Below are 24918 nucleotides of genomic sequence, written 5' to 3' on the forward strand. Positions count from 1 at the left end.
AATCTTTGTAGATAATTTTACTGTAAGCATTATGTACACTCGGCAAGAAAAGTGAGGATACAGTTTTTTTAAATCTTCGGACATATATTGCTCAATAATGAGACATCTGGCAACTTTAGAAAGGGGAGGAGCTTCAGTCTTATTGTGTTTGTTTTTTGCTTGACCTATAACTTTCAATCATATTCTACGGTTCTGAAATCATTGATACTTAAATGCAGTAGTAAGCTTTACAGTATTCGTTCAAGTTGTAATTTGCAGCGACAGTTCTGAGCAAAATAAACATTTTTCCACATAACCTACGAAGTAACCTTGCACATATGAATTTGTGACACCACAATGAACGGAATGCTTGCATAATCGGAAACGTGATCTTCCATAATGAAATCAAGAGTTAAATTTAAGCTATGTCCAACGAAAAACTTGGGGAACAATAAAGGAACGAATGCAATGTTATGGAGAGAGAGAGAGAGAGAGAGAGAGAGAGAGAGAGAGAGAGAGAGAGAGAGAGAGAGAGAGAGAGAGAGAGAGAGAGAGAGAGAGAGAGATTGTTGTGTAAGCCTAGGCCTATATGTAGAGCTACTCATTTCATTATTTTTTTTCTTTTAGAGATTGAGAGTTGATTTGTATAGTATGTTTTACTGGATTGCTTGTAAACCTAGTATGTTTTATTATTTTTTTTCTTTTAGAGATTGGGTATAGTAGTTTTAGAGAGAGAGAGAGAGAGAGAGAGAGAGAGAGAGAGAGAGAGAGAGAGAGAGAGAGAGAGAGAGAGAGAGAGAGAGAGAGTTGCTGTGTGTAGCCTAGGCCTACATGTAAAGCTACTCGTTTCATTATTTTTTTTTTTTTTTAGAGATTGAGCGATACTATATTTGTACAGTATGTTTTAGCAATTTTAGAGAGAGAGAGAGAGAGAGAGAGAGAGAGAGAGAGAGAGAGAGAGAGAGAGAGAGAGAGAGAGAGAGAGACTATGGCAACGTTAAGAAACATCCAGTTACTTGTGTTTTGCCACCAAAGTTATCGCGGTACTCCGCACATCATAGAGAACGCTCTTGCAGATTTAAATAGATTGGGTCAACCTGCCCTAGCTGTTACAACATTTACTGCCATTAATTCCAGCTGACCTTTAACACCGTGAAATACAAATATGAATCTGTAAAAATTAAAGAAATTATCATTACCTCGTATGATGATTCAATAATAAGCCTGTTCATAACGGAAAACGAGTAAATATTGCCCTTCTGATAAACAGTACTACACCGAGATATCCACACACTATCTTTTAGATCTCTATGAACGAAGTCATCTGAGAAATTCTGATTACTTCGGACATGCATGGTGTTTTTAAGTATCTGAACGTTTTTGTTTTTCAGATTTAACTTATATGATATAATTTGCATTGTGTTTTCATATTCTAGAGTAAATTTACCGAGATTATGTGTTTTTTGTAAGAAAAAAATTAAAATTCGATGAACGAAATCTAAAGAAAACTGTATCTTCACTTTTCTTGCCGAGTGTACATACATATATATTGGTGAATGTTACATGACCCAATAAGAGTACAGTAATTAGAATTTAACCCACTTTCTTGACACTTAGGTTGGCCTGAAAGATTTGTTCTTAGTTTAGAATTTAAAGTATGAGCAAGAATGTTAGAAATAAAACAGCTAGCTGAGTGGGACTAAATGGAACACATGGAAAATGAAAGGCATAAAACAAAGGAATGCTGCAAATAATGCAATAACAAGGAAGGAAACGTCTGTAGAAAACTTAGTGTGACAACCATGACATTACAAAAGTCTTGAAAATATTAAAAATGTCAGAATTATAAGCAGCTGATTAATACTTAGGAAAATCAAAGTCAGGAAAAATCAAAGTTAGAGGAAATGGGAAAGGGGGAAACTACAGGAAAAGGTCTGACTCTAGGTACTGAATTACAAAAATTAAAGTAGGTATAGCAAGGGAATAATGTTTAGGTTACTGGTATGGGATATTTTTACCTTTTAAACCATGTTGGTAAACTGCGTTTTCAGATAACGCTACAAATGCATTGTGATTGTTAATGTGAAAACTATACATAGCAGAAATATTGTAGCAGTTCCCTACCTGTCCTAGTTTTATTGCCGTAGAAAATTTTGTTTCCGGCTTGAGATCCTTTTTTAAGTTGGAATAGAAAAAAATCTGCATTATATTTACCAGCATACACAACAAATGCAGCTTATTTGTCAGTGGTAGCACGTTGGTTAGTTATCGTTACATGTACTGTAAAATTTACACATAACAGAAATGTTAACTATATTTTAGCTAATAATTTTATACATATTTTGATAAATCTTATAAAGTTTGGCCAAGTAATTTGTGGGGTAATTATTAATTACTGTCCTTTGATTACATAAGATATTATGCCTAACATTTCAGTGATAATTGGAAGCACACTGAGTCAGATTCCGAGGATAAACTTCTTTCTTCGCAACTAATTGCACGACTATTAGAAGTTGGAATCCGTACGTGCAACGACAAGAACAAGATAAGAACTCATGGTGTACGCTGTGTTGGAAATGTAACAAGCTTCTTAAAAGCAAGTCAAGCTGCACATCCAAGTATTGCCCCACTGGTAACAAAATCTGTGGAGATGTTGGTGACATGTTGCAGCACTGGGAATAACATGAAAACAAGATGGAATGCATGTTATGCCTTGGGGAACATTCTTAGCAGTGGCCGACTTCCTATTAATACAGTTCCTTGGAGGGTAAGTGTACTACATTGTTACGACTAGTTTCTTATAAACTTTTTCTGTGATTACTTTTTGAAAATTTTTTATTGTATTGTTTTATTTACATACTGTATGATGAGATTTATAAAAATGTTACGCTAACCCACTTTAGATAGTCCCACTTATGTTATAGTTAATATATTTGATGCACAAGGTTAATTTTGATTCATCTTTTCCACTCTTAAATAACTTGGATGGATTCACTGTAGAAAAAAAGTAAAACACAGTACAGTATTTCTTCCTTCATTGGTACTGTATACACTTTATCCTTTAAACAAACATCTCTTATTTCCTTCGTGTAAGATTGCATTGTGAAGGTTTTCTTTTTCACTTGCTGTTTACTCTTAGCCTGAGTTTCAATCCATTTTTTTTTAATTTAACTTTGTTTTCTTCTTTTGTATCTACTGTTATACAGATACAGTATTCTAGCTTTGTTGGTCTTCATCTGTAAGGATCTATGTTTGTCTTAATAATTTCTTTGTTCTTATATAATATGAAATATTTCCCAATTGTGACTTCATTGTGTGTTTTTCTCATGTCTCATGTGTTCAGTCTTCTACTCTTTTCTCTTAGCTTTCCCTTCACACATCATTTCCCTTTTACTTTAGTCTTTATATATTTGACATTGATCTGTTTTCTAAAACAGGGACAGGTGTTGATGACCTTAGGAAAATTACTGGAGAGTTTCAAGAATTACAAAGTACGAATTCAGGCATGCAGTGCTTTGTGCAGCCTGAGATCCCGAGAGGAATTTGGAACAGAGTACACTGCAATATGGCATGTACTCTTCAACGGACTTGACAACGCTCAAAATATCATTGATTATCAAGAAATCAGACATCGAGATGAACTTTTAAATCAGGTAAGACAAAAATATAAAGCAAACCAGATGATGGAAGCTAGCTAAGCAAGCTTGCATCATTTTCATCACCACCAAAGTTTTTACTTCAGGCTTTCCCTTTATGAGTTTAGATTTTTGTTTGTTCTATACAGAATTGAATGTGTATATAGAATGTGTGTGTAAAAAAAAAGAGGAAAATACACCGAAGTATAATATTTACCTACATAAACATACTGTAAGTTAAGACAATGGGTAATATTCCCTTAAAGTTGCAGTACAAGGTCCCTTAATTTATGAAACTCAGCTTTCATACCACTGCAAAGAAGACTGTCCTTTCCTTTTTCAGTTGAAGGAAGGATAGACCTTTGGTACTGGGCAGTATGTATCTTGACCCCTGAACAGAACAGAGATAATAAGTTAGGCCTTTAAAGTCATAGGCACTGAAGTTGATAAAGCAGAAGTACTCTGTCAAAATATAGAATATGGAATATGGTAAAACTGGTTATCTTTTGTTAACAGTTGCACTCATAAGTTCAATAGGTCCAAAAGATAAAAATCCTGGGATACTGCAGACATCTAAAGGGAAATATTAAAAATGTTATAACATTAACTGAAGCATGTTGCACTAATACCATAATCTTTGGAGGTATATTAATACTGGTGTTTGGATGGTATTAGATATGTTTTAAAAGATCTAGGAAAAAGAAAACTTGAGAATTTAATGAAAAATCCAGCATTGTTAAATATTTAGTAAGAGTTAGTACAGTGTCCATAAGATGAAGTGTTTGTTTTGCCATCCCACTCCCTGTAGTCTTGATAACAGGCTGTAGGTGATGTACTGAATATTTATTTCTTTAATAAAAGGTTAGTTATTAAAAGTTAAAAATGCATACTATAGTTTACCCAGTGTTTTCTAACATGCATTTTGATATTTCAAGAAACCTTTACATATGTCAGAAATGTATTGCTTTGACATATAGCACTGTTTTCTGACTTTTTGGTAGCTTATTAAGTTTAATGGTAAATGTTTGTCAGTGGGTAACATTTGATAATTTTTTGTGAGGGGCAGGTTTTCAGTGGTAATATTGAAGTGTATTTTTCACTATTTATAGTTATTTGCCATGGTGCTCATATTTATTGTTCTGAAGTAGCTTTAAACAAACCAGTAGTCACATTACTAGATTCATAGTGGTGACCCAGTGACTTGTTTTTAAATGAGGGTTGGATATTAATGCATGAAAAAACAAGGGACAAGATTAAAGAAATTGGTAGACTAGACTGAAAGAATTTGAGGAAAAGATGAATAGTAAAATGCAGAAAGCAACACAGCTGTGAGTCAAATGGACAGTGCAAAGATTCGTTTAGTACTGCTTACAATGTGTCATGTCACATCAGTCACACTACATTATGAGCACCTGATGTGACACTACAGTAAATTCCTAAGAAACCACAGCTTACTAGATGTTTATTATTATGAAGAATTGACATGTCCATATGTAAATCTAAGCATTTATGTTTGTATTTTGCAGATATGTCAAGGGATATGTCAATTGACTACCCATCTGACCTTAGAAGATGCTGGGATGCTTTCTGAACTTCTCCAGTTGCACCAAGACATGGCTCAACCATTGTTCAGGAAAGCCCACTTATCCCTTCCACCAGAGAGAACTGGGTTTGCTCTTTCAGCACAGTCAAGGGTAGAAGAGCTTCTACGATCAGATGCCTTAACGGAACCTCAGGAACAAGCCTTATCAATTCTACAGACTTTAATGGCCAGTGAAGATGTTAGTGTGAGAAATTAAGTGTTATGTACCATGTTTTCTGGTGTTGAAGATGCTGTGGTCTCGAGGACACAGCCCATTTTGACTAGCAAAATTTTTTGGGAAAAAAATTTAAACACTCAACTTGCACCTATCTTACCAAGACGTTTTGTGGGTAGCTTAGCAATGTGTAGATCCTGTTAAGCACATACAGTCTGCATTTTTCTTTTACAGTAGTACATAGGTACGGGAAGTTTACGCCCAAAGTTTACACACAGCCTACGGGTAGGTACATAAGGTATGATTACGCCTATATGCACCTGCACTAAAATATTCTAGTTCAGTAATTCAGTGTTTGGCCATATTGTGGTTTTTACATTCACTGCAGTATCTGTATAATAACCAGACATTGTTATATGTGGGTTTACAATAAAAACAAGACATTCAGGTTGGCAACATTGGCCTGGCTTTATTTGGGTTGTCACGCTAGAAGTATTTGCTTGTCTCAGTGCACTGAAGTGATGTGACTTTGGCTGATAAAGCATACTGATTGTTTTTTATTTCAATTATTTCAAAAATACTTTTCCTTTTTCCAAGTTAATTGAATTTAATATATAATAAGCTTTCTGAGTTGACATTTCAGGGAACTGAAAAGCTTGAAAGATCACATATAAACATCATAAACTGCCAGCTTTGTTTCATCATGCGGCAGTTTTACTTTTGTCAGATAATAATGTTCCCAAGTCACTTTTGTCAGTTGATAATATTCCCAAGTCAGAGTTTTTTTTAGTACAGGCAGTCCCCGGTTTACGACAGGGGCTCCGTTCCTATGCCGCGTCCTAAGCCGAAAATCATCATAAACCAAAAAATCATCGAAAATCGTCAAAAATCCTAAGAAAACCTTACTTTTAATGCTTTGGGTGCATTGAAAACGATGTAAACTGCATTTTTATTGAATTTTTCATCAAAAAACCTCCAAATTTTTATTATTCTGCCTTTTGTAGTAGCCATATTTCTTCCGTCGGATCGGCGTTGTAAGCATTATAACCCCGGAACATGAGTCGTAAACCGGGAAATAATTTCTGATGAATATATTTGAAAAGCTTTGTAACCTCGGAACGTTGTAAACCGGACCGATTGTAACCCGGAGACTGGTTGTATAGTATCGTAACCCAGAGACTGGTTGTATAGTAAAAATAACAGTATATTGATATGCAACACAAGTTACTATAACCTGTTGACTTGTCTACTGTAATCTGCCTATATGGGAATGAATCTTTGTGACTAGGCTACATATATTTTTATATTTTTATTGATAATTTTTTTTATTTACTATTTTTAAGTATAATTTTTAGTATATTTTATACAATTCATTCAGGGTCATATACAGTAATTCTGATTATGGTTTAGCCAATAATAACCTTCGTCTGTGGTTAGGATAGGCCTATAAAAAACGTAACTTTGGCCTCTTAGACGTATTGTAAATTTCCAAGACCTATTCTAGGAGGAAAAACTGCCCCTTCGACACCAGAAAATATGGTATTTAGTTTATCTGAAAGGTGCTAATATGGTATTATATAATTTTATTTTTACAGTATTATACAATTTATACCAGGGTTATTACATTTTCATATATATTTATATTTTACATTTAAAGCTTTTCATTTCAAATTTATGATAGTGTTGGACTATGCTTTTTGCAGCTAACAAAATGGAAATGTTTTGTATGAGCTAGTGCAGTACTTTGCTTTTTTTATTATTATTTTTGGTAGTTCTGGGCACGCATTTAATTTACATTAATATATGTTTAAGCTTTTAAAGGTCCAAGTGTGTTTGTTTGTGACATGGTAGCAGCAGATTTGCTTGTTAATCTAATGCTGTTAGATTTTTGTTTGTTTGTGCCAAACGAAGTATCTCCCAAGAAATGTTTACAGTCATTATAGCTAAACTTTTAACAAAATATGCTTTAAATGCATTTCTGCTTTTTGTGTTTAGTTGTGGCTGTGTGTTTAGAACAGTCGTGTTTTTGTCACCATTTGCAAGAAACCTTTCAAAAGTGGAGCATCTTAGATCATTTAATTAATATCAGAAACTCGCAACTAACCTTCACTGAAGATTGTTTCCAAATAGTTCATAATGGATAGTAAGACGACTGATGTGTTTGCTAGATATATGGTATTTTATTAGATGAAGAAATTTTTCTAAGCAATCTAATGTATTTTAAGAAATGTGGATAAATTACAAGTGTGTTGAAACTAAATTTCCTAGGCATGTGCATATTTTCCTTGCTTTGCTCTGAATTACAAATAATAAATTTTTGTGTGTATAGCTGAATAACTAAAAAATCATAAAATGTCTGTATCGCTGAATAAGTCATAAATCGTAAAATTTTTGTAAAGCATTGCAAAGAAAGATCTCAATTCTCATGCGCAGCCAACTTCTGGTCTTTGTAGTAATGCCATTTTCATTCTTGTGAGTCAATCTCCATTTAATGAGAAGAGAACACTAGAAATTATAAAAAAAATTCTGGCATTTAACGACAGAGGAAATAGGCCCAACAAGGAGGTTCCACATCTGCCACACAGCCTTGCACAATTTTGAGAGAAGCAACCAATCTGTTAGAACTTATGCACCCTGCCACTACATTGCAGACTCCGACAATGAATGATGGACATCTTGGACAAAAGTAAACAATGGCAGTACAATACTGTTAGCATAACTCCTACACAGCACCCCAACAAGTCAGCAGTGAATGCTTGGAGTCCTTGGAAGACCACCTGAAGCTCTAAGATGTTGATATGCTGACAACTGTCTTCTGTGGACCACACTTTGAAGCCCTCAATTCGAACAGATGGGCTTCTCATTGCAAAATTAAGGCATCTGTCAAACATGAGAAGATCTGGGTTCAAGAGGTACTAACGGAACTCATCTCAAAGGTTCTTAATACCTCCACCAACAAAGGTTAAGAAGAATGGGCTTCGTAGTTGTGATCCTGACAGTTGGAGGCATTGAAGCCACCTTCACACAAGAAGCAAACTAAAGCTGTAGAGCAAATATAAAAGTGGCTGGGTAGAACTAACTTTATCCAGGGAGATCAGGTAGCCAAACAAAATCAACAAAGACCTGTCCATACAGTAAGGATGCTGAAGGAATTTATCGATGGTCCTGAAGCGACACATAGTGCACTAAGAAGAATGGGCCAATTCTATAACTGTAACTGAAAATCATCCCAGGTAAACTACTTAGATGGATGGTGATCGGTTTTTCTGGCTTCTTAACGTTGACCTGCAGATCCAAGGATATATACAGTATATAAGTCAGGAAATAGTTGGAGGTGACTATGAAACGGATTCTTTGAAGAAGCCAGAGCAAACCAGTCATCCAGGTACTTATGAAGAAACAATCCCAGACTATGTACCCAGAAGGCTTACTGGTGCAAGAATCCTAGTGAAGGCCTGAGGGGCAGTACACATAATCAAAGGGCCCAAAACTGGAACACAGCCTCAAAAACGAAGAGTTGATACCTCCTGGATAGTGAGTGAATGGGGAAATGAGAAGTATGCATTTCTCAGGTCTTTGGAAACAAGAAAGTCCCCTCTGCAAACAGAGCTCTCACCAGACTTCATGGTCTCCAAATGGAAGGGGTTCAAGCAAAGAAATCTGTCAAACTGGCTGAGGTCAAATGATTGGTCTCCATCCTCCTAAAGACCTTCAGAATGAACACCAGAACTGAAGAGGTAGGAGTCAAAGGCAACCTGATGAGACAACAATCAGGGATGTGCATCAAGAAATGACAACCAGCAGCTGAAGTAAAGAATGCTGACATCCAAGGCTACATGCTGATGGACTCCCAGGCCTACAGTTCTCAAGAAGAAAGCCCCTTACCTGGTAAGGAGAGACAGGGGATGGCAGGACTGCATCTTTAACCACCCTTGGCAGAAGCCTTAAAGAAAGCCTTCTATTTGCCTCCTAGATGAAAGGGTGATCAAGGCCTCCTGTTGGTGTGGCATCAGATTGCTGGCGCTTACTGGCAGACGAAGGCTGGCATTAAGGTGACCCAAGACGAGAAGCAGAATGGGCTGATAATGACAACAAGGAAACTTTAGTTCCTGAATTAATGGTGGTAACCCTAGCCCGGGCAGCAGACAAAACAGGGAACCAAAGGTAGCCATTACTGTGACAGATACAAAAAGAAGGAAATGTAATCACACAAACATTATTGTAGAGACAGTGAACCCTGACAAGAACAAGGCAAGGGTAGAAAGATCTGTAAAACAGCCTACACGGTAGGCAAAAAAAAAAAAAAAAAAACACTAGAATTATGTGAACAAGATGCAAAACAATTAAAAATTGCTTAACTGAAAACTTGAAATTCTGAAATTACATAGCCGAGTGAGGAGTCTGCTGCAACTACACTGTAGGCTACAAACAGGAACAATTCAGCAATGTGTTGGTTGCTGGCTGAAAGGTCAGAGAAGTTCTGGAGAGATTAGAAGCATGTCCCTATTTTTGTAGAATTACACAAACATACAATAGTGTCACTTTCAAGACCTGAAAAGTTGGCTGGGCACGTTTACTTGAAACTTTGTTTGAAATGCTTGACTTTGTGCACCTGGATGCTTGCTGCTTCGCTGAAAGGCTACCTTATGATTAATGGGTTTATAATAAAAAACAGAACTTCGTTACATTGCACTTTATAAGTTGACTATTTTTACATATTTTATTAATAATTTTATAGATATTTGTATTAAAACTTGTTTTTCATAATCTGAGTTTTCATCCCACTTTATGCTAACAATGTACAAAAAATGTTTCAATATTCTGATGTACCATATGTAATCTTTTACCTAGAAACTTGACAAAATGTGTACATCCATAAAAAATATTAACATTAACAATCAAAATCCATATTAGAATGTAAAAAATAAAAAACAGCAGCATCCAAGCTGCCTATAAACGTATCCATTACTGACAATTTGCTCTATACCAATTAAACAATACCCAAAGGATACAAAGAACTCGTAGTAAAAATTTAGAAGTAAGATTGCCAGAAGTTAAGTGTAGGATTGTTAAAGATCAACCTTTATGCAGAACTTACCAAAAGGTTCAACAAATTATACATAGTACAAAACTGATAAATGGGAGGGATAGGAGCATTAAATAATGGAAACCTTATCCATGCCAGAATGTTGAAGAAAGCCTAATCATTACAAAGAATCTAGTCCTCAAAGAACAGATGAGCTTGAAATAACAGAAACATTTGTCATGTTCTCTTTAGAGAGCAAACATTTTGGGAACAAATGTAACAAACAGCTTACACTGCACTGAGCTGTAATTAATATATCCAAAAGAGAATATAGGCAATAATCATTTAGTAAATAACCCTGAATAAGCGAAAACCACACGTTTAATGCCCCCCTCCCCAAAAGAAGAGCATTATTGATCAAGGACACCAAAATTGGCTTCAATTGCATAAAATTTGTAAATGTCAAATGGTATCCAAAAGACAGTGTTTACAAATGTCCCTTTGCTGGCCTCCTCAATTTTTAAGGGCTTCTCAATGTGTAAAGGGTAATTATAAATTTTAGTGTTTTACATTACAGGCACAACTACTGTTATACAGGGTGGCCTCAAAGTTTATGCTCACTTACAAGGGATTAAACTTTGAGCAGGAAGAAATGAATGAAGTTTGAAAACAAAGAGAAACGAAGACTAGGAACAGAACTCTTAGGTAATGTGTGAGAATTTACTAAGCTCCCCAGAAAGAGTGTCGTGGTATCACTCTTATCCATTGGGTCTTGCTAACTTACAGGATTTGTTCATGAATGAGACGTAAAAACTGGAGTAAATTAAAAAATATGAAATGGACATCTATCTGAGAAGTTTTTTTCACTACTAAATAAGTTCCACCACCCATGAATCAAAAATATAAAATAAAAAAAAAGGTTGGCTCTTACCATTTACAGTACTGTACTTTGAATCTAATTTAATGAATTACAACCACCTAAAATTTTAAGAAATGAGTAAACTGAAAAATTTAATATTCTGACAAAAATTTCCTTATATTCCTTGCTGGTTTCAAATTGGATAGCCACATAAATAAGTTTAATTGAATACTGTGCATTATTCTGCATCCTCTACATTCTCGGACTGGGTCATATGGGTTATTCTTTGATATCCATGGCTCAAGCAAGAGTGACTAATGTGAAGACAATGATATTAACAAAGGGAACAAACGCATACGAAGAGCAGAAAGCAACGCAGCTGGGGCCAAAGGGAAGGTGCAAAGGACCTTCAGTACCATCTACAGTGCTACCTGAGGCACTCTGTAAGTAGCATCTTACGGGGAATATGGAAAAGAGAAGTTGTGGATTGAACAAATACAGAAAAGAAAAAACTAATTATCACAGCTAACATTCTCTGGAGGAAAAGTCCAGAGGAATATGTAATATGCTAAAACCATCTCTTTCTGATGCTTTTATGTGAAACTGTTTTGTCACTTTCTTGAAGTTATTCATTTTATAATGCAATCTCTATAACTTGAATTTGGACAGAAAGCTATATTCGTGAATGACTTAAAAGCCTGAATAACATTTGTGGGTTTGGATTTCTCCTTCACTGTGCTTGTGAGACCTTTGAAGATTAGTGCACAAAAAATCTTCAATGCAAAATACTTGATAAAATCTAGTGACTTGAAGAATCACTGTTTCACAATATAACAATTATACTAATATACCAAATGACTGGACACAGTATCCTATCGAAAGAAATTCATTACTCAAGAGTGTAGAACAAGCAATAATTCATGAAAAGAAAATTTCAGAACTTACATCTCCTTTTGAAGAAATGTGTACAAACTCATGAAGATACAGACTCGACTTTACCACCATTATCTTTACTCTCCATTCCAAAATGGTGCCTTGCAAATGTTTCTCCAACTAACAGTGGAAACAACAAAGATGCCTCACCATAGACCTGAAAAAAAAGCATATAATTCTGAATATAAATTCTACCAGTGCCAAATAATGCATCACCATCAAAATTTATAACTACTGTACAAAAGCTATGCACATTTAACTAAAGAAGGTTTGCTTCTTACCTTTACTGGGTTTGCGTCAATTTTGATTTTACCCCACGAAACTGCCTCATCTGGCCTTGCACCACTATCACTACCATCCCACTCACTCGCTGTGTTCAAAAACACAGAGAAGTTTGCACCATTCCTCTGAAAGCAGTCAAGAGACAAATGTTAACTATAACACATTAACAACAGAGTAATTAATTTCCATTGTCATCTCAGATTTTTTTAAAGTTCCCCCTTATTCGGATTAGCCACACTATAAAGAATGTCTGTCACTCCTTAGAATAAAATTCAAAATGTAAGAAATAGTATCCTGTACCTAAAAAATAAAAAATTCAGATACCTACACAATTATATGCTGTACCATAACATTAAAAGCAACGACATCAAAGTAAAAACTTAGTTTGACTCTCTTGCCTTTTTAATACAGTTATTCTTGCGAGCACTTGGAAAGGGAAAAAGGGCACTGAAATAACTGAGTCTTGCAATAAATGAGACCACTGAATCAAATTCCTGAACTTTTTCAATGAGTTTCCCAAAGGATTTGATCTGAAGATGCGAATATTAAACCACAGTAAACCTTCATAAGTTGAACAGTTAGTAGGAAGGGACAATATGAATGGATACAGAGAGAATGGCAAGAATCTAATCAAAATTACTGTAAGCAATAATTTTCAATACAAGCATTGCTATAAAGATCAAACAATTCAGCAACAGGAAAAATAGAGTAAAAAACAGAGTTCTACTACAGACTAACCATTAGATTAGCATTACAGATATGGTGTTTGACAATTCCTCCTCCAATTATGATCATCCCTGAATTGACAGCCTTTTTGGCAAAATCATTTAATCGACGAAGATCTGGAATGAAACATAAGAAAGTTCATTTTGAATAAAATGAAGAAATTAACAGTAAAGATATATATTTTGTCTAGTACTGGTCCGCTACATATTCCTATGGTATGAAAGGATGGTGTGAAGACATTTGAAACTCGACAAACATTCTATATTCTTGTTGCCTTGGGAAAACAAATGACAGTAAAAGAAGCAATGTCTGATACGTTAAAAAACTATAAATGTAGCCTTCATGAGTGACTGCTTTGTGATGAAACATTGAGATATGTTACAATTAATACAATAAAACAAGGAATTCCATTAAGTTTTTGACGACAGCGTATTGTACTGTCCTTTAAATGGTTTAGTTAAGTAAGAACTATTTGTACAAGGGGGGCCTATGGATACAATATGGTACAGAATAAGTCCCCTTAACTTATAATTAGTTCAACTTATGTCAAAATCAACTTCCAATGTGGTTTTCAGAACCTAACCCTGTTGTCAATGCAGACTAGCTATAATAAATTTACTGTAAAACGTACAAATTCTGTGATCATAAATAAAGATATGATCAAATTCATGAACACTAGAAAATAATTCAGCAAAGGCAAACCTATACTCTGAAATCATTGTGTACTCTTATGAACAACTTCCTAAGGAAGATTAAAGATAATTCTGGCTTATATAATCCCAAACTATGGTATACTTCTGTAAATATATAATTATATGATCCTTGTAAGTTGAAAACTGCATATGAAATTTTATAATTCTTTCTATTTTGAATAAACACAAAGGAGGGATTAGTCTGGGCCAACATAAAGAACTCCCAGCTTGCTGAAGACCAATATTATGATTAAAATTCCAATGAAAATTTTTTCCTAAACGTCCTCAACACTTACGTACAAATATCATTTCCATTTCCTCACCTGAATTTATATCTACAATGAGGCCAGGATTTTTTATGCCATGGAAATACATCATGTCCCCTAAACTTCCATCAGTCAATGCAGGACTAAATACAGGTATCTTATTTTTGGCAGCCCAGTAGGCAATACTTGAAGGGTCGTTAATCTCTTTGCCAAGTCTGGTGATAATCTTTGACGGTGACCATATAACTCCCTAGGTGGTGAAAGCAGAAATAAAATTACTATTCATTAATCTTCACAATTCCTACATTGCTTCATTTCCTCTTCAACTAAAGTCCTGCAAAATGATAAATTTCAAGTTATAAAAGGGTACATATGACTGGTAACTCTCATCTTATACTGTACACATGAACAATTTTCATTTAGAAATCCAAGTTGGCTCCTTACAAGTTATAAGTGATGACCCAATAAAGTATTATGAGGAAAAAAATATTCTGAAAAATTTTATAATATGGCCCTTCATAAAGACACTTAATGAGAATCATGTGATTACATATATAATACATGCATTTTTAGGGCCGTCTTATGAACCCTTTAATATAAATTGTCTTGACCTCTTTCTGTCCATCATTTCTACATACTACAATATGTACTTTATTTTGACTTGGTAAAACTGTGCCTACATCAAGAGGTTTACGATTTACTTTATGTTTTATTATAAAGCATAATTCAAATGTACTGTATATAATATTGTAGGTTAGAGACTACTGCCTTGTGGATGTACTCTTGAGAAGCTTTTTATGCAAATAAGAAGTTTTTAATTTAAACTTCAAAATTGTTTAAGTAAAATATCTCATAAAACAAACCCTATCCAACATAACTCTTACACCGTAAGCTCATGAGCTGCTTAACCCTTCAACGCCGAGCCTCTATTTACAAAAATGTCTCCCGTATGCCGGCGGCGTTTGGGAGTTAGCGCGGAAGCGGAAAAAATTTTTTTTTTTTAAATCACAGCACGTTTAGTTTTTAAGATTAAGAGTTCATTTTTGGCTCATTTTTTTTTAAACTGCCTGAAGTTTAGTATGCAACCATCAGAAATGAAAAAAATATCATTATCATATATAAATATTGAAATATATGACAGTGCGAAATAAAAATTTCATATATAATTGTATACAAATCGCACTGTGAGCAAAACGGTTAAAGCTAATGAGTTATTTTTTTTCTTTGTATTGTACACTAAATTGCAATGATTTTGGTATATAACAAATTGTAAAACAATCAAAGCAACACAGAGAAAATATTATCACAAAATGATACATGAATTCGTAACGCTCAGATGTAAAAAAGTTTTTTTTCAAAAATTCACCATAAATCGAAATATTGTGCTAGAGACTTCCCGTTTGTTGCAAAATGAAGGTAATTGATTGAATATTACTAGACTGTAAGTGTTTTAGCTTACAATTGCATTTTTCGACCATTTCGGTCGAGTTAAAGTTGACTGAAGGTAGAATTTTTTCTATTTATCATGATTTATATGAAAATATTTCAAAACTGATAAAAGCTATAACCATGAGTTATTTTTTGTTGTATTCTATATGAAATTGTGCACATTTTCATATATAAAACTTTATGTAACAACTAGTATAAAACGGTGCAAACATTACAACAAAGTGACAAAAGAATTTCTGAGATGTTCGGCTGAGTTACCGCGCGGACGTAAGGAAAAAGTTTTTTTTTTAAATTCATCATAAATCAAAATATTGTGCTAGAGACTTCCAATTTGTTGCAAAATGAAGGTAAATGATTGAATATTACTAGAATGTAAGAGTTTTAGCTTACAATTGCGTTTTTCGACCATTTCTGTCGAGTCAAGGTTGAACGAAGGTTGAAATTTTGGCACTTATCGTGATTTATATGAAAATATTTCAAAACTGATAAAAGCTACAAACATGAGTTATTTTTTGTTGTATTCTACATGGAATTGCACACATTTTCATATGTAAAACTTTATGTAATGACTAATATAAAACGGTGCAAACATTACAACAAATTGACAAAAGAATTTCTGGGATGTTTGGCCGAATTACCACGCGGACGTAAGGAAAAAGTTTTTTCAAAAATTCACCATAAATCGAAATATTGTGCTAGAGACTTCCAATTTGTTGCAAAATGAAGGTAAATGATTGAATATCACTAGAATGTAAGAGGTTTAGCTTACAATTGCGTTTTTCTACCATTTCGGTCGAGTCAAAGTTGACCGAAGGTTGAAATTTTGGCACATCGTGATTTATATGAAAATATTTCAAAACTGATAGAAGCTATAACCATGAGTTATTTTTTGTTGTATTCTACATGAAATTGCGCACATTTCCATATATAAAACTTTATGTAACGACTAATATAAAATGGTACAAACATTACGACAAAGTGACAAAAGAATTTCTGAGATGTTTGGCCGAATTACCGTGCTGGACGTAAGGAAAAAGTTTTTTCAAAAATTCACCATAAATCGAAATATTGTGCTAGAGACTTCCAATTTGTTGCAAAATGAAGGTAAATGATTGAATATTACTAGAATGTAAGAGTTTTAACTTACAATTGCGTTTTTCGACCATTTCGTCGAGTCAAAGTTGACCAAAGGTTGAAATTTTGGCACTTATCGTGATTTATATGAAAATATTTCCAAACTGATAAAAGCTACAACCATGGGTTGTTTTTTGTTGTATTTTAAATGAAATTGCACACATTTTCATATATAAAACTTTATGCAACGGCTGATATAAAATGGTGCAAAAATTACGACTAAATGATGAAAGAATTTCTGAAATTTTCGGCCGAGTTACCGAGGACATAAGGAAAAATTTTTTCAAAAATTCACCATAAATCGAAATATTGTGCTAGAGACTTCCAATTTGTTGTAAAATGAAGGTAAATGATTGAATATTACTAGAATGTAAGAGTTTTAGCTTACAATTGCATTTTTTGACCATTTCAGTCGAGTCAAAATTGACCAAAGGTTGAAATTTTTTGTAGTCGATGTATGGTACATCCGCTCGTCACCCGACAGACAATTTTAGTCGACTTACGATACGTCCAGTCGGCGTTTAAGTGTTAATCACAAGGTGCACTAAATCGAGGAGTATTATCATCAATGAAGGATATACTTTCTCATAATAAATCTTTAACCACTGGCTTATACAGCCAATGCATTTTATTTCAGCTTCCTATACAAAGAACAAAATTTGAACACTTCAAACATGTCTGCTTAAAACAGGAGGGGATACTGCCGCTGTAATTTACACATCATAAAAACTTCTTACTAAGTTAATGTGTGATACTCTCAACTTGCACATCTCCTTTTTTTTACAATACCAAGAAAAAACATTGGGCACCACATTCAAGTTATGAAGCCTGATGACAAACTGTGGGAAATTATAATAAAACTCACAGTAGCCTGTTGTAAAAATTGTCACTGACAAACATACCTGATTTTGCTGTTCTTCCAACATAGCTTCTAGAATTGGCATGACCCAGTCTTCAAACTTGCAGTAATTATTGTTAGGCACTAAGAGATTGCCTATTCTATTGATCCCCTTCAATCTCAGAGATTTCCCTTTGAGGTAAAAGTCTCCTAGATATGTTGGTGCTAAGCACTTGATAAGGTCCTCTTCCACACCACCTGCTGTTGTTACTAGGCAATCAACAAGGTTGTGCTCAACTAGGAATCTGTAGAGAGAGAAGTAAAATTGGATGTAAATTAACTCTGTAATCTTTGTTTAGCTTTGATGCTGGGTAGATATTCTATCATTTGGTAGTTTAATCAGACTAGGAAATTAAAATTCTTAACTCTCACAGGGATGGCATGTCTGGATACTGTATATAAAAAAAAGTGTTCTCCCCCTAGATACTTGCTAATCAACTGCCAAGCTTAATGTAATAATACAAGTCCCAAACAAAAACTTCTTTCAGTTTTCTTTTGAAGATGAAAAGAGAAACCCACAAGATTCCTGTGTATAACCTGCTTACTTGTAAATATTTACATATTATTTTAATCTTGAGTACTTTCAGGTCCTAACTGTGACATCTCTTGAAAAAGGGTCACAGTTAGGACCTGAAAGTACTCGAGATTAAAATAATATGTAAATATTTACAAGTAAACAAGTTATACACAGGAATCTTGTGGGTTTCTCTTTCCAATACAAGTCCCATTATCAATCACTGTTCACTAACAATACAGTACTACTTTCACAACATGCAATATTTAAACTGAATCTAAGAAAACAATGTCTTGGTAAAGTAAAAAGTCTGAAATCTGTATACGATATCAAACTCACCTAATACTTTCTCGTACACCACAGGACACCATATTGGATGTATAGCCTAAAAATATTGTGCAATTTTTCCTTGTTCTGGTGAATTCATCTTCGCCCATGTCTGAGTGATCTTCCGGTAAGGGCATCTCTCTACATGCTAACTGCAAAATTCATCATTCTTGTATTTCAACTGAATAACATCAGTTTTCTGACAGACTGAATGAAGAGATGGACCAACTTTTGCAAAGAAAATTATCTCACTGATTACCACTTGATATTCACAACCATGCTTTAAAAAATTATATGTCACATTATCAAAAGGCAAAAAAATCTTGAAACCATACCATTCTATTAATTTCTTCTACTGCACAACCAAAGCTAGTAGCCTGAAAGCCTGAGTATTTGTAGGACTGGAAAAGTTTATGGTAGTCAATACCATTATTGAAGTCGTAACCTGAAATGTGTAAAGAAGCTCAGAGAATTTGCCCAATGGATCTGCTCTCAAATGAGAAGAACTACAAGCTCTAGTATACGTATATTCTAAGTCCTTCACTGTGTAACAAGTCTAAAACTTTTACGGAAGGTTAACTGTTACTGTACGAATTATAATCAAAGTTCACCTATCTACAACCAAAGTTGCACTGGAGGATTACATCTCAAAACCTTGATTTTAGTTCCATGTCATAAACTTTATTAAATTTAGTTTCTATATAAAATAATACTCCTATTTTGATCATTAAACAGTGAATCCGACATATGAAGTCTATACATCTCTCTGGTAATAAAGTACTGATTTACTCAAGTAATAATCTACTGATTGAAATACCTGAGGCACTAATCTTAAAATTATTTCAGAAGAATCTGACATATGATGATACTTATCCTACATTAATTAAAATTAGAGCAAATCTACACATAGAAATTTCTTGCAGTCTTGTATCATCAAACAATCCCTAAAAATATATTTATCAGGTAGGTACCATTTCATATTCCCTATGTGAATGCAAGTCTCCAACTTTTTACTGCACTTGGCATCTTTATGATCAAAATAATAATAATAATAATAATAATCTCTAGAAACTGAATGCTAAACATACCTTGAACAACAGGAGTACCTTCGGGCATAGACTCAGACTGTACTAGAACTGCCTCTTTTGAGATATCACGAGACTCATCCATCCTGCAAAGATATATTCAAGTGAAGATAATCAGTTACCATAATAAAATTATACAACCATATTCCATTTCCCAAGTTTTTGATGCTTCCATTTTTAAAGCAGCGGGTCTATCTCCTACTCTGCAGTCAGGTTTCCCTAATTTTCCTTTTCTCTCTTAAGCCTGTGTTAGATAGCATTTGGTTACTTTGGCTAATTTTCAGTTGAAGGTATGATTGCTCAAGGCCACACACAGAAGAGCAATACTATACTGCAGTGTTCTTTGGATGACATTACAGCATCATCGTATGCAAGCAGTCGGAATCCATGTCCAGATTATATGGTTCAATGACTCCCGTTTTTCCTTCTACTGCCAAGCTTGGGAATTCTCTTTCTGCTTATGTTGTCCCTTTGGAAGATGAAGTATATCATTTACTCCGTGGTTAAGCTCCATCCTTTATTTCTCAAATCGAAGCTGTGAAGGTACTTTACACTGTTGTCTCAAGGGACTTTCTATTTTACAAAAATGCTCTGCGATCTCCCCACGACATGTCAACATTACCATTACCATAGCTGGAGAGATTTTACCTCTGTCAAACTGCTGTGAATGGCTGAGCAGCAAGGCAGCACAGTGCAGCCTAGAAGCTGTGGTCCACAGCAGTAGAAGCATTCGGCATATGACCACGGTCTGGGGAGAAAATGATCATAGCCGAGTCATCCTCCTTGTTGCCTTATGTGGACTTGACCAGAGCAATTTAGCCTACCACATCTGTAAAACGCATCCAAAACACTGCATTAAATGTAAGAACAAAACCTTTAGTAAGTTAGAAATAAATAAAGTTTATCTTCCAATACTTTCAAAATAATTCAAAACTTATATCTCTTCAGAAATAACTACTGTATTTAGAGTTGGAGAAAAAATAAAAATCATACTGTGTGAAAGAATTTATAAGTAAAGGTCACCTAAATATAATGGAAACATACATATACTGGCTACAGTTAAATATTAAACTGAAATTAAACATCGACTTATCATATACAAACCTCCAGTGTGGTTTGGTGCCATGATTGTGATCCTTCTTGTGGTAACAGTTCTTGAAAATAAAGTTACATCCTCAGCTGATATGAACAATAGGTGCTTCTTCCTTTATGGGTATGAGCAAATGCAGTTTGATGTGAAATTTTTCCCACTTACACATAACCAAGAAACAAACTTTCTTTCAAAGGGTCATCAAAGGAACTTCACATAATCATATAAATGGAAACTCTTGTATAAATGCTTCTTGAAAATTCTTCAGAGAAGATTTTCATAATACAAAATTAATCAGAAGGGTATAATTTTTATTTACCAGCATTGATGTAAACTTTCACCCTAATTCCTTGCTCTGCCACATAGGCTTGTCAGTTCAATGATAAAATGTTGCCCCACATAACCAAAGATATAATTTATAATGTACATTAGGAGACTGTCTATTGGCTCCTTCAACATACTAGCAAGTCAGAACAACAAGGTCACTTCTACCTGAGGTCTTATCAGACATCAAGGCTTTCTATAGTGACATCTGTAAGTATCAGGTTGGTTAAGCTTGGTACATCCACTCCTTTCCTTATAGTTGGGTGACTCACTTTTCATTTTAAAAGAGAAATCCCTCTAAATTCTGGCAAACCAGAGTGAGAGTTTACAGATTCTGTTGAGCTGAAAGTAGGCCAGTTCATCTTTGGCTGATCAAAGTATCCAAAAAGCAGCGAGTTTATTTCTGGGTAATTTTACCTCTTTCTTAATATATGGTAACAAAACAATTTGCCTACTCTGCTTTTGTGAAATGTCTCTTGCAATATACATAGACCTTCTTTATGCAGCATGAATTTGCAATTTCACATACAGGAATTTATCATTGTTGGCAGCTCTTCATTGTTTGATATGTATGGTATTTCAGTGTTACCATGTGCAACACTAAGGTCTTTTAAATTCTTCAGGTCATGAGTTTTCCTTCTTTGTAATAGCCAAACTTACATAACTTCTTCACTCATAGTATCTTTTCCTCCTGACATGATGGGGTTCCATAAAAAATCATTTGTTATTCATTTTCTCCCTTTCAAAGTATTCCTCTGGGCTACGCATTCTTTAGCTTCTTGTTTTGGCTAATCATATCTTACACATCTTTAGCCTGCTGACTGAGATTCAAACGATTGTAAGATTTCATTTTGAAACTTATTTGACTTACAGCCTTTCTATCTAGTCTAGCTTAGCCAAACCTAATTATGTACAATCTGTCTAACCCAGGCTAAGGTAAAAGTTCAGAAGAATTGTGCACGCTATTTCCATAGGTAACAGCCAGCTTAAAAGCAGATGGAAAACATATTTCAAGTGGGATACATCTGAACTTAATGTGTCTTGATCTGACCAGCCCATTCCCACCCCTCCCCCACACAGAATAATCCTATCAAGGTTCAGACTAAGGTCCATCGCTAATTGTTAGTGTAAGGCACTTGCTATCTGCACAGTTGGAATAGTTATGGCAAAACAAAATTTAGTCTAGCCTTACTTTACTTCCCTCACAACTTCTTGTCAATTAGAGCAGTGGTCTTAGCATAACCTAGGTTACTCTCTCACTGCCTTTTCCATTTTGTTACTTTATGAGCCTATGCCTAAGCTAAGCCTACTCATCAACTCAGAAATGTCTGGCGTGACAGCATTCATTTCTGAATTCTGAACTAAACAACTGAAATGTATCTACATTACTGGCTCAAATGTACACACAAAAACACAGGAGTCTCAAAGTAGTAGTAATTACTGGGGGTAGCCTATTGGTATAATTTCCAGTTCGAAAACGACAAGCTGAACTGACACCATACCCCTAAGACTGCGCCTGGTCCAAAATTTATGTCATGTTTCGAGATGTTTATTCATAGACCCAAGAGGAACTAACCTACACCTGGTGGTAAAACTGAAGAGTACTACTGCACCCCTCTGGTTTGATACCAGCCCCTTGAGGGGAGATGAAATTAACATAAACAAAAGATGGTAATCCTACAGTTTAGGGGTCCAAATTCACTGCTCCCTTGTGTGTGCTTGTATAAGTTTTCTTTCATATTTTCAATTTGTTCTTTCAACACGATCTGCAAGCAGAAGTCTATTTGCTAAAATATGAGCAGTTTATCTGCTTACATAAGCAGAGTTTTACGATTTTCTCAAAATTCTAAGACATGTCTTTGTTCATTTACATTCCCCGTTTATTCCCTTTGTTTTTTTACAATCTCTGCTTCTGTAAGCAGATAAACTGCTAATTTTTTCACTGTTTTCCAGGATTCAATAAATTTTTTATAAATCTGTGCGCTGATCTTGACTTTACGTAACGCAGGGAATTCGGACCCCTAAACTGTAGGATTACCCAAAAGACTGTAAATATCATAATCACGGACAAATGGCAAACGCATAAACATAAGCAAATGGGAGTAAATATTACAGTCGCCGACCAGCGGGAACCAAGCAGCCGCAATAGTCCTCAGTGTTACCATAGGATCCACTAAGGGAAACCTATCGGAAAAGTGGCCGATTCGACAGCGACAAACCGAACTGACACCGGTAGAACTATGGGGTTGCTCCACATTGGAAATTGACTTATTAACGATTTACCATTATTTTTTGGAGGTCGACTGTAATTAACCTGTAATCAACGTCAGAACTGTAATGCTATCACGCATACGCAGTGGTATAGGGGATGTTTTGGTAAAAGCGGAGTTTCCTTCGCCGGGGTTCGGGGCTCCGCCCCGACTAAGCAACACAGCCTGCTAGATTAGGTCAGGTTAGGGTACGTTAGGTTCCCTAATTCATTGACCATTGACCAAAGACGACCTGACCTCCGTCTCGTACCCTGACCTTAGGTATAACGGCCACCTTGGGTACCGGCGACAGCTACCTAGGGACACATGGCCTACGGTGGAGGAGGACCGTCGTGGCATTTCGGAATAATGTCACCGGCTTCTAATTAAGTTGTAATACACTAAAGGTGTCCAGTAAAGTGGGCATACCCTTCAGTAATGAATGGACTGCGGTGTTCACTAAGTAATTGTTAAGTGGCTTCTCGTCTCTTCGAAGACGTCAAGCAGTAGTAGTAGTAGTAGTAGTAGCAGGGGATCTGCCTTTGAGACGGCTCCTAATGTTTACGTCGAGATGTTTTAGGTTTGATTTGGTATTTAAGTAGAGTTTCTTTCCAAAGTTAAGAGAAAATAACACTTTCGTGGTTGTTGTCGGATATTTTTTTGATATATAATTATTATTTGTTGAAAATTGATGCTTAATTTTGTTTTGTATGTCGCGGAACTTTACCTTAAACGACAAACTTTGCATGAGGCTGTTTAATTGCTTCCAATCTCCCGAAGTTCTAAATGCAGTGTGCAATTTAATACATTTTAAAAGCCTACCATCTAATTTTTTTATATTATTCAAATTTTTAATCATATTCATAACGAAATAGGAGAAAAAAGGCTCTAAATGCATAATTCATATTCCCACTAATTTCACCAGAAGCAACACTTAAATCTTTGAAATAAATATGGTCGGCGTTTTCGACTCCAACGCAAAGTACTAAAGAACAGTACAGTAATTGATTTCTATGAATTTCCTACAGGTTCTTTAAAAAAAAAAAGTTAAGTATACCTTAGTTTAACCAGACCACTGAGCTGATTAACAGCTCTCCTAGGGCTGGCCCGAAGGATTAGATTTATTTTACGTGGCTAAGAACCAACTGGTTGCCTAGCAACGGGACCTACAGCTTATTGTGGAATCCGAACCACATTATACTGGTTCTTCTATCTCCCCCTATGGACATTTAAGTGAAGGTGAAGAAACCTACATTGTCCCAGTTATTTTTAACCAAAACACTAAATAATGTAGTTTTAAGATAACCTCTTCTTTATGGCTTTGCGAAATTTTCCTCCGTTTCAGTACGGTTTATTTTATTCATTTATATCTATTTAATATCACCTGTTCATTCATGATCTCATTTGTATCTAGCCGTATACCTTTATTTTTAATGTCTTTATTTTCTCATCCTAAAATTTCATTGGCTTTATTTTTTAGCAATGTTTAATTTCTTTAGATTCTTAGTTTATTTTTTTATCTTTTGCTTACTTTTCTGTAGTTTAACTTTTTTGTTTTTATCTTTACTTTATTTTTTCTTTGATTTCTTTATTTGTTCTCATTTCATCAAAGCAGGATATTGCTTGGAAACATCATTAACATTTTTGTCCTTTTGCAAAGTTAAATATGAGCCAAGTTCCCTCCACTGTTCTC

At 34.9% G+C, this 24918-nt stretch overlaps 2 protein-coding genes across 7 annotated transcripts in view; one reads left to right on the forward strand and one right to left on the reverse strand.

The window, feature by feature from the left end:
- LOC136829759 (HEAT repeat-containing protein 6) overlaps window positions 1-9646 on the forward strand; it is a 27252-nt gene extending 17606 nt beyond the window's left edge. The window contains exons 15-17 of one of the 2 annotated variants that reach the window (XM_067088621.1): window positions 2416-2746; window positions 3417-3632; window positions 5141-9646. In XM_067088621.1, coding sequence (XP_066944722.1) covers window positions 2416-2746; window positions 3417-3632; window positions 5141-5413 — 820 coding nt within the window. In that variant the 3' untranslated portion in view covers window positions 5414-9646. The remainder of the gene's footprint in view (window positions 1-2415; window positions 2747-3416; window positions 3633-5140) is intronic. The other variant, XM_067088622.1, reaches the window with a different exon arrangement.
- The window catches only part of Dhps (Deoxyhypusine synthase), a 25270-nt gene extending 1496 nt beyond the window's left edge, over window positions 1-23774 (reverse strand). The window contains exons 1-11 of one of the 5 annotated variants that reach the window (XM_067088624.1): window positions 23655-23745; window positions 20667-20716; window positions 20211-20391; window positions 19566-19648; window positions 18813-18922; window positions 18490-18629; window positions 17641-17881; window positions 14213-14405; window positions 13210-13313; window positions 12471-12596; window positions 12202-12346 (exon numbers count right to left, since the gene is read on the reverse strand). In XM_067088624.1, the coding sequence (XP_066944725.1) occupies window positions 12230-12346; window positions 12471-12596; window positions 13210-13313; window positions 14213-14405; window positions 17641-17881; window positions 18490-18629; window positions 18813-18922; window positions 19566-19647 (1113 nt within the window). In that variant the 5' untranslated portion in view covers window position 19648; window positions 20211-20391; window positions 20667-20716; window positions 23655-23745 and the 3' untranslated portion in view covers window positions 12202-12229. Of the gene's footprint in view, window positions 1-2103; window positions 2152-12201; window positions 12347-12470; window positions 12597-13209; window positions 13314-14212; window positions 14406-17640; window positions 17882-18489; window positions 18630-18812; window positions 18923-19565; window positions 19649-20210; window positions 20392-20666; window positions 20717-23654 lie in introns of those variants that run through there. The other 4 variants (XR_010850482.1, XM_067088625.1, XM_067088623.1 and 1 more) reach the window with 4 other exon arrangements.
- Window positions 23775-24918: the final 1144 nt, after the last annotated feature.

This window comes from Macrobrachium rosenbergii, chromosome 45 (genome assembly GCF_040412425.1).
Source record: "Macrobrachium rosenbergii isolate ZJJX-2024 chromosome 45, ASM4041242v1, whole genome shotgun sequence".
Classification (NCBI taxonomy): Eukaryota; Metazoa; Arthropoda; class Malacostraca; order Decapoda; family Palaemonidae; genus Macrobrachium; species Macrobrachium rosenbergii.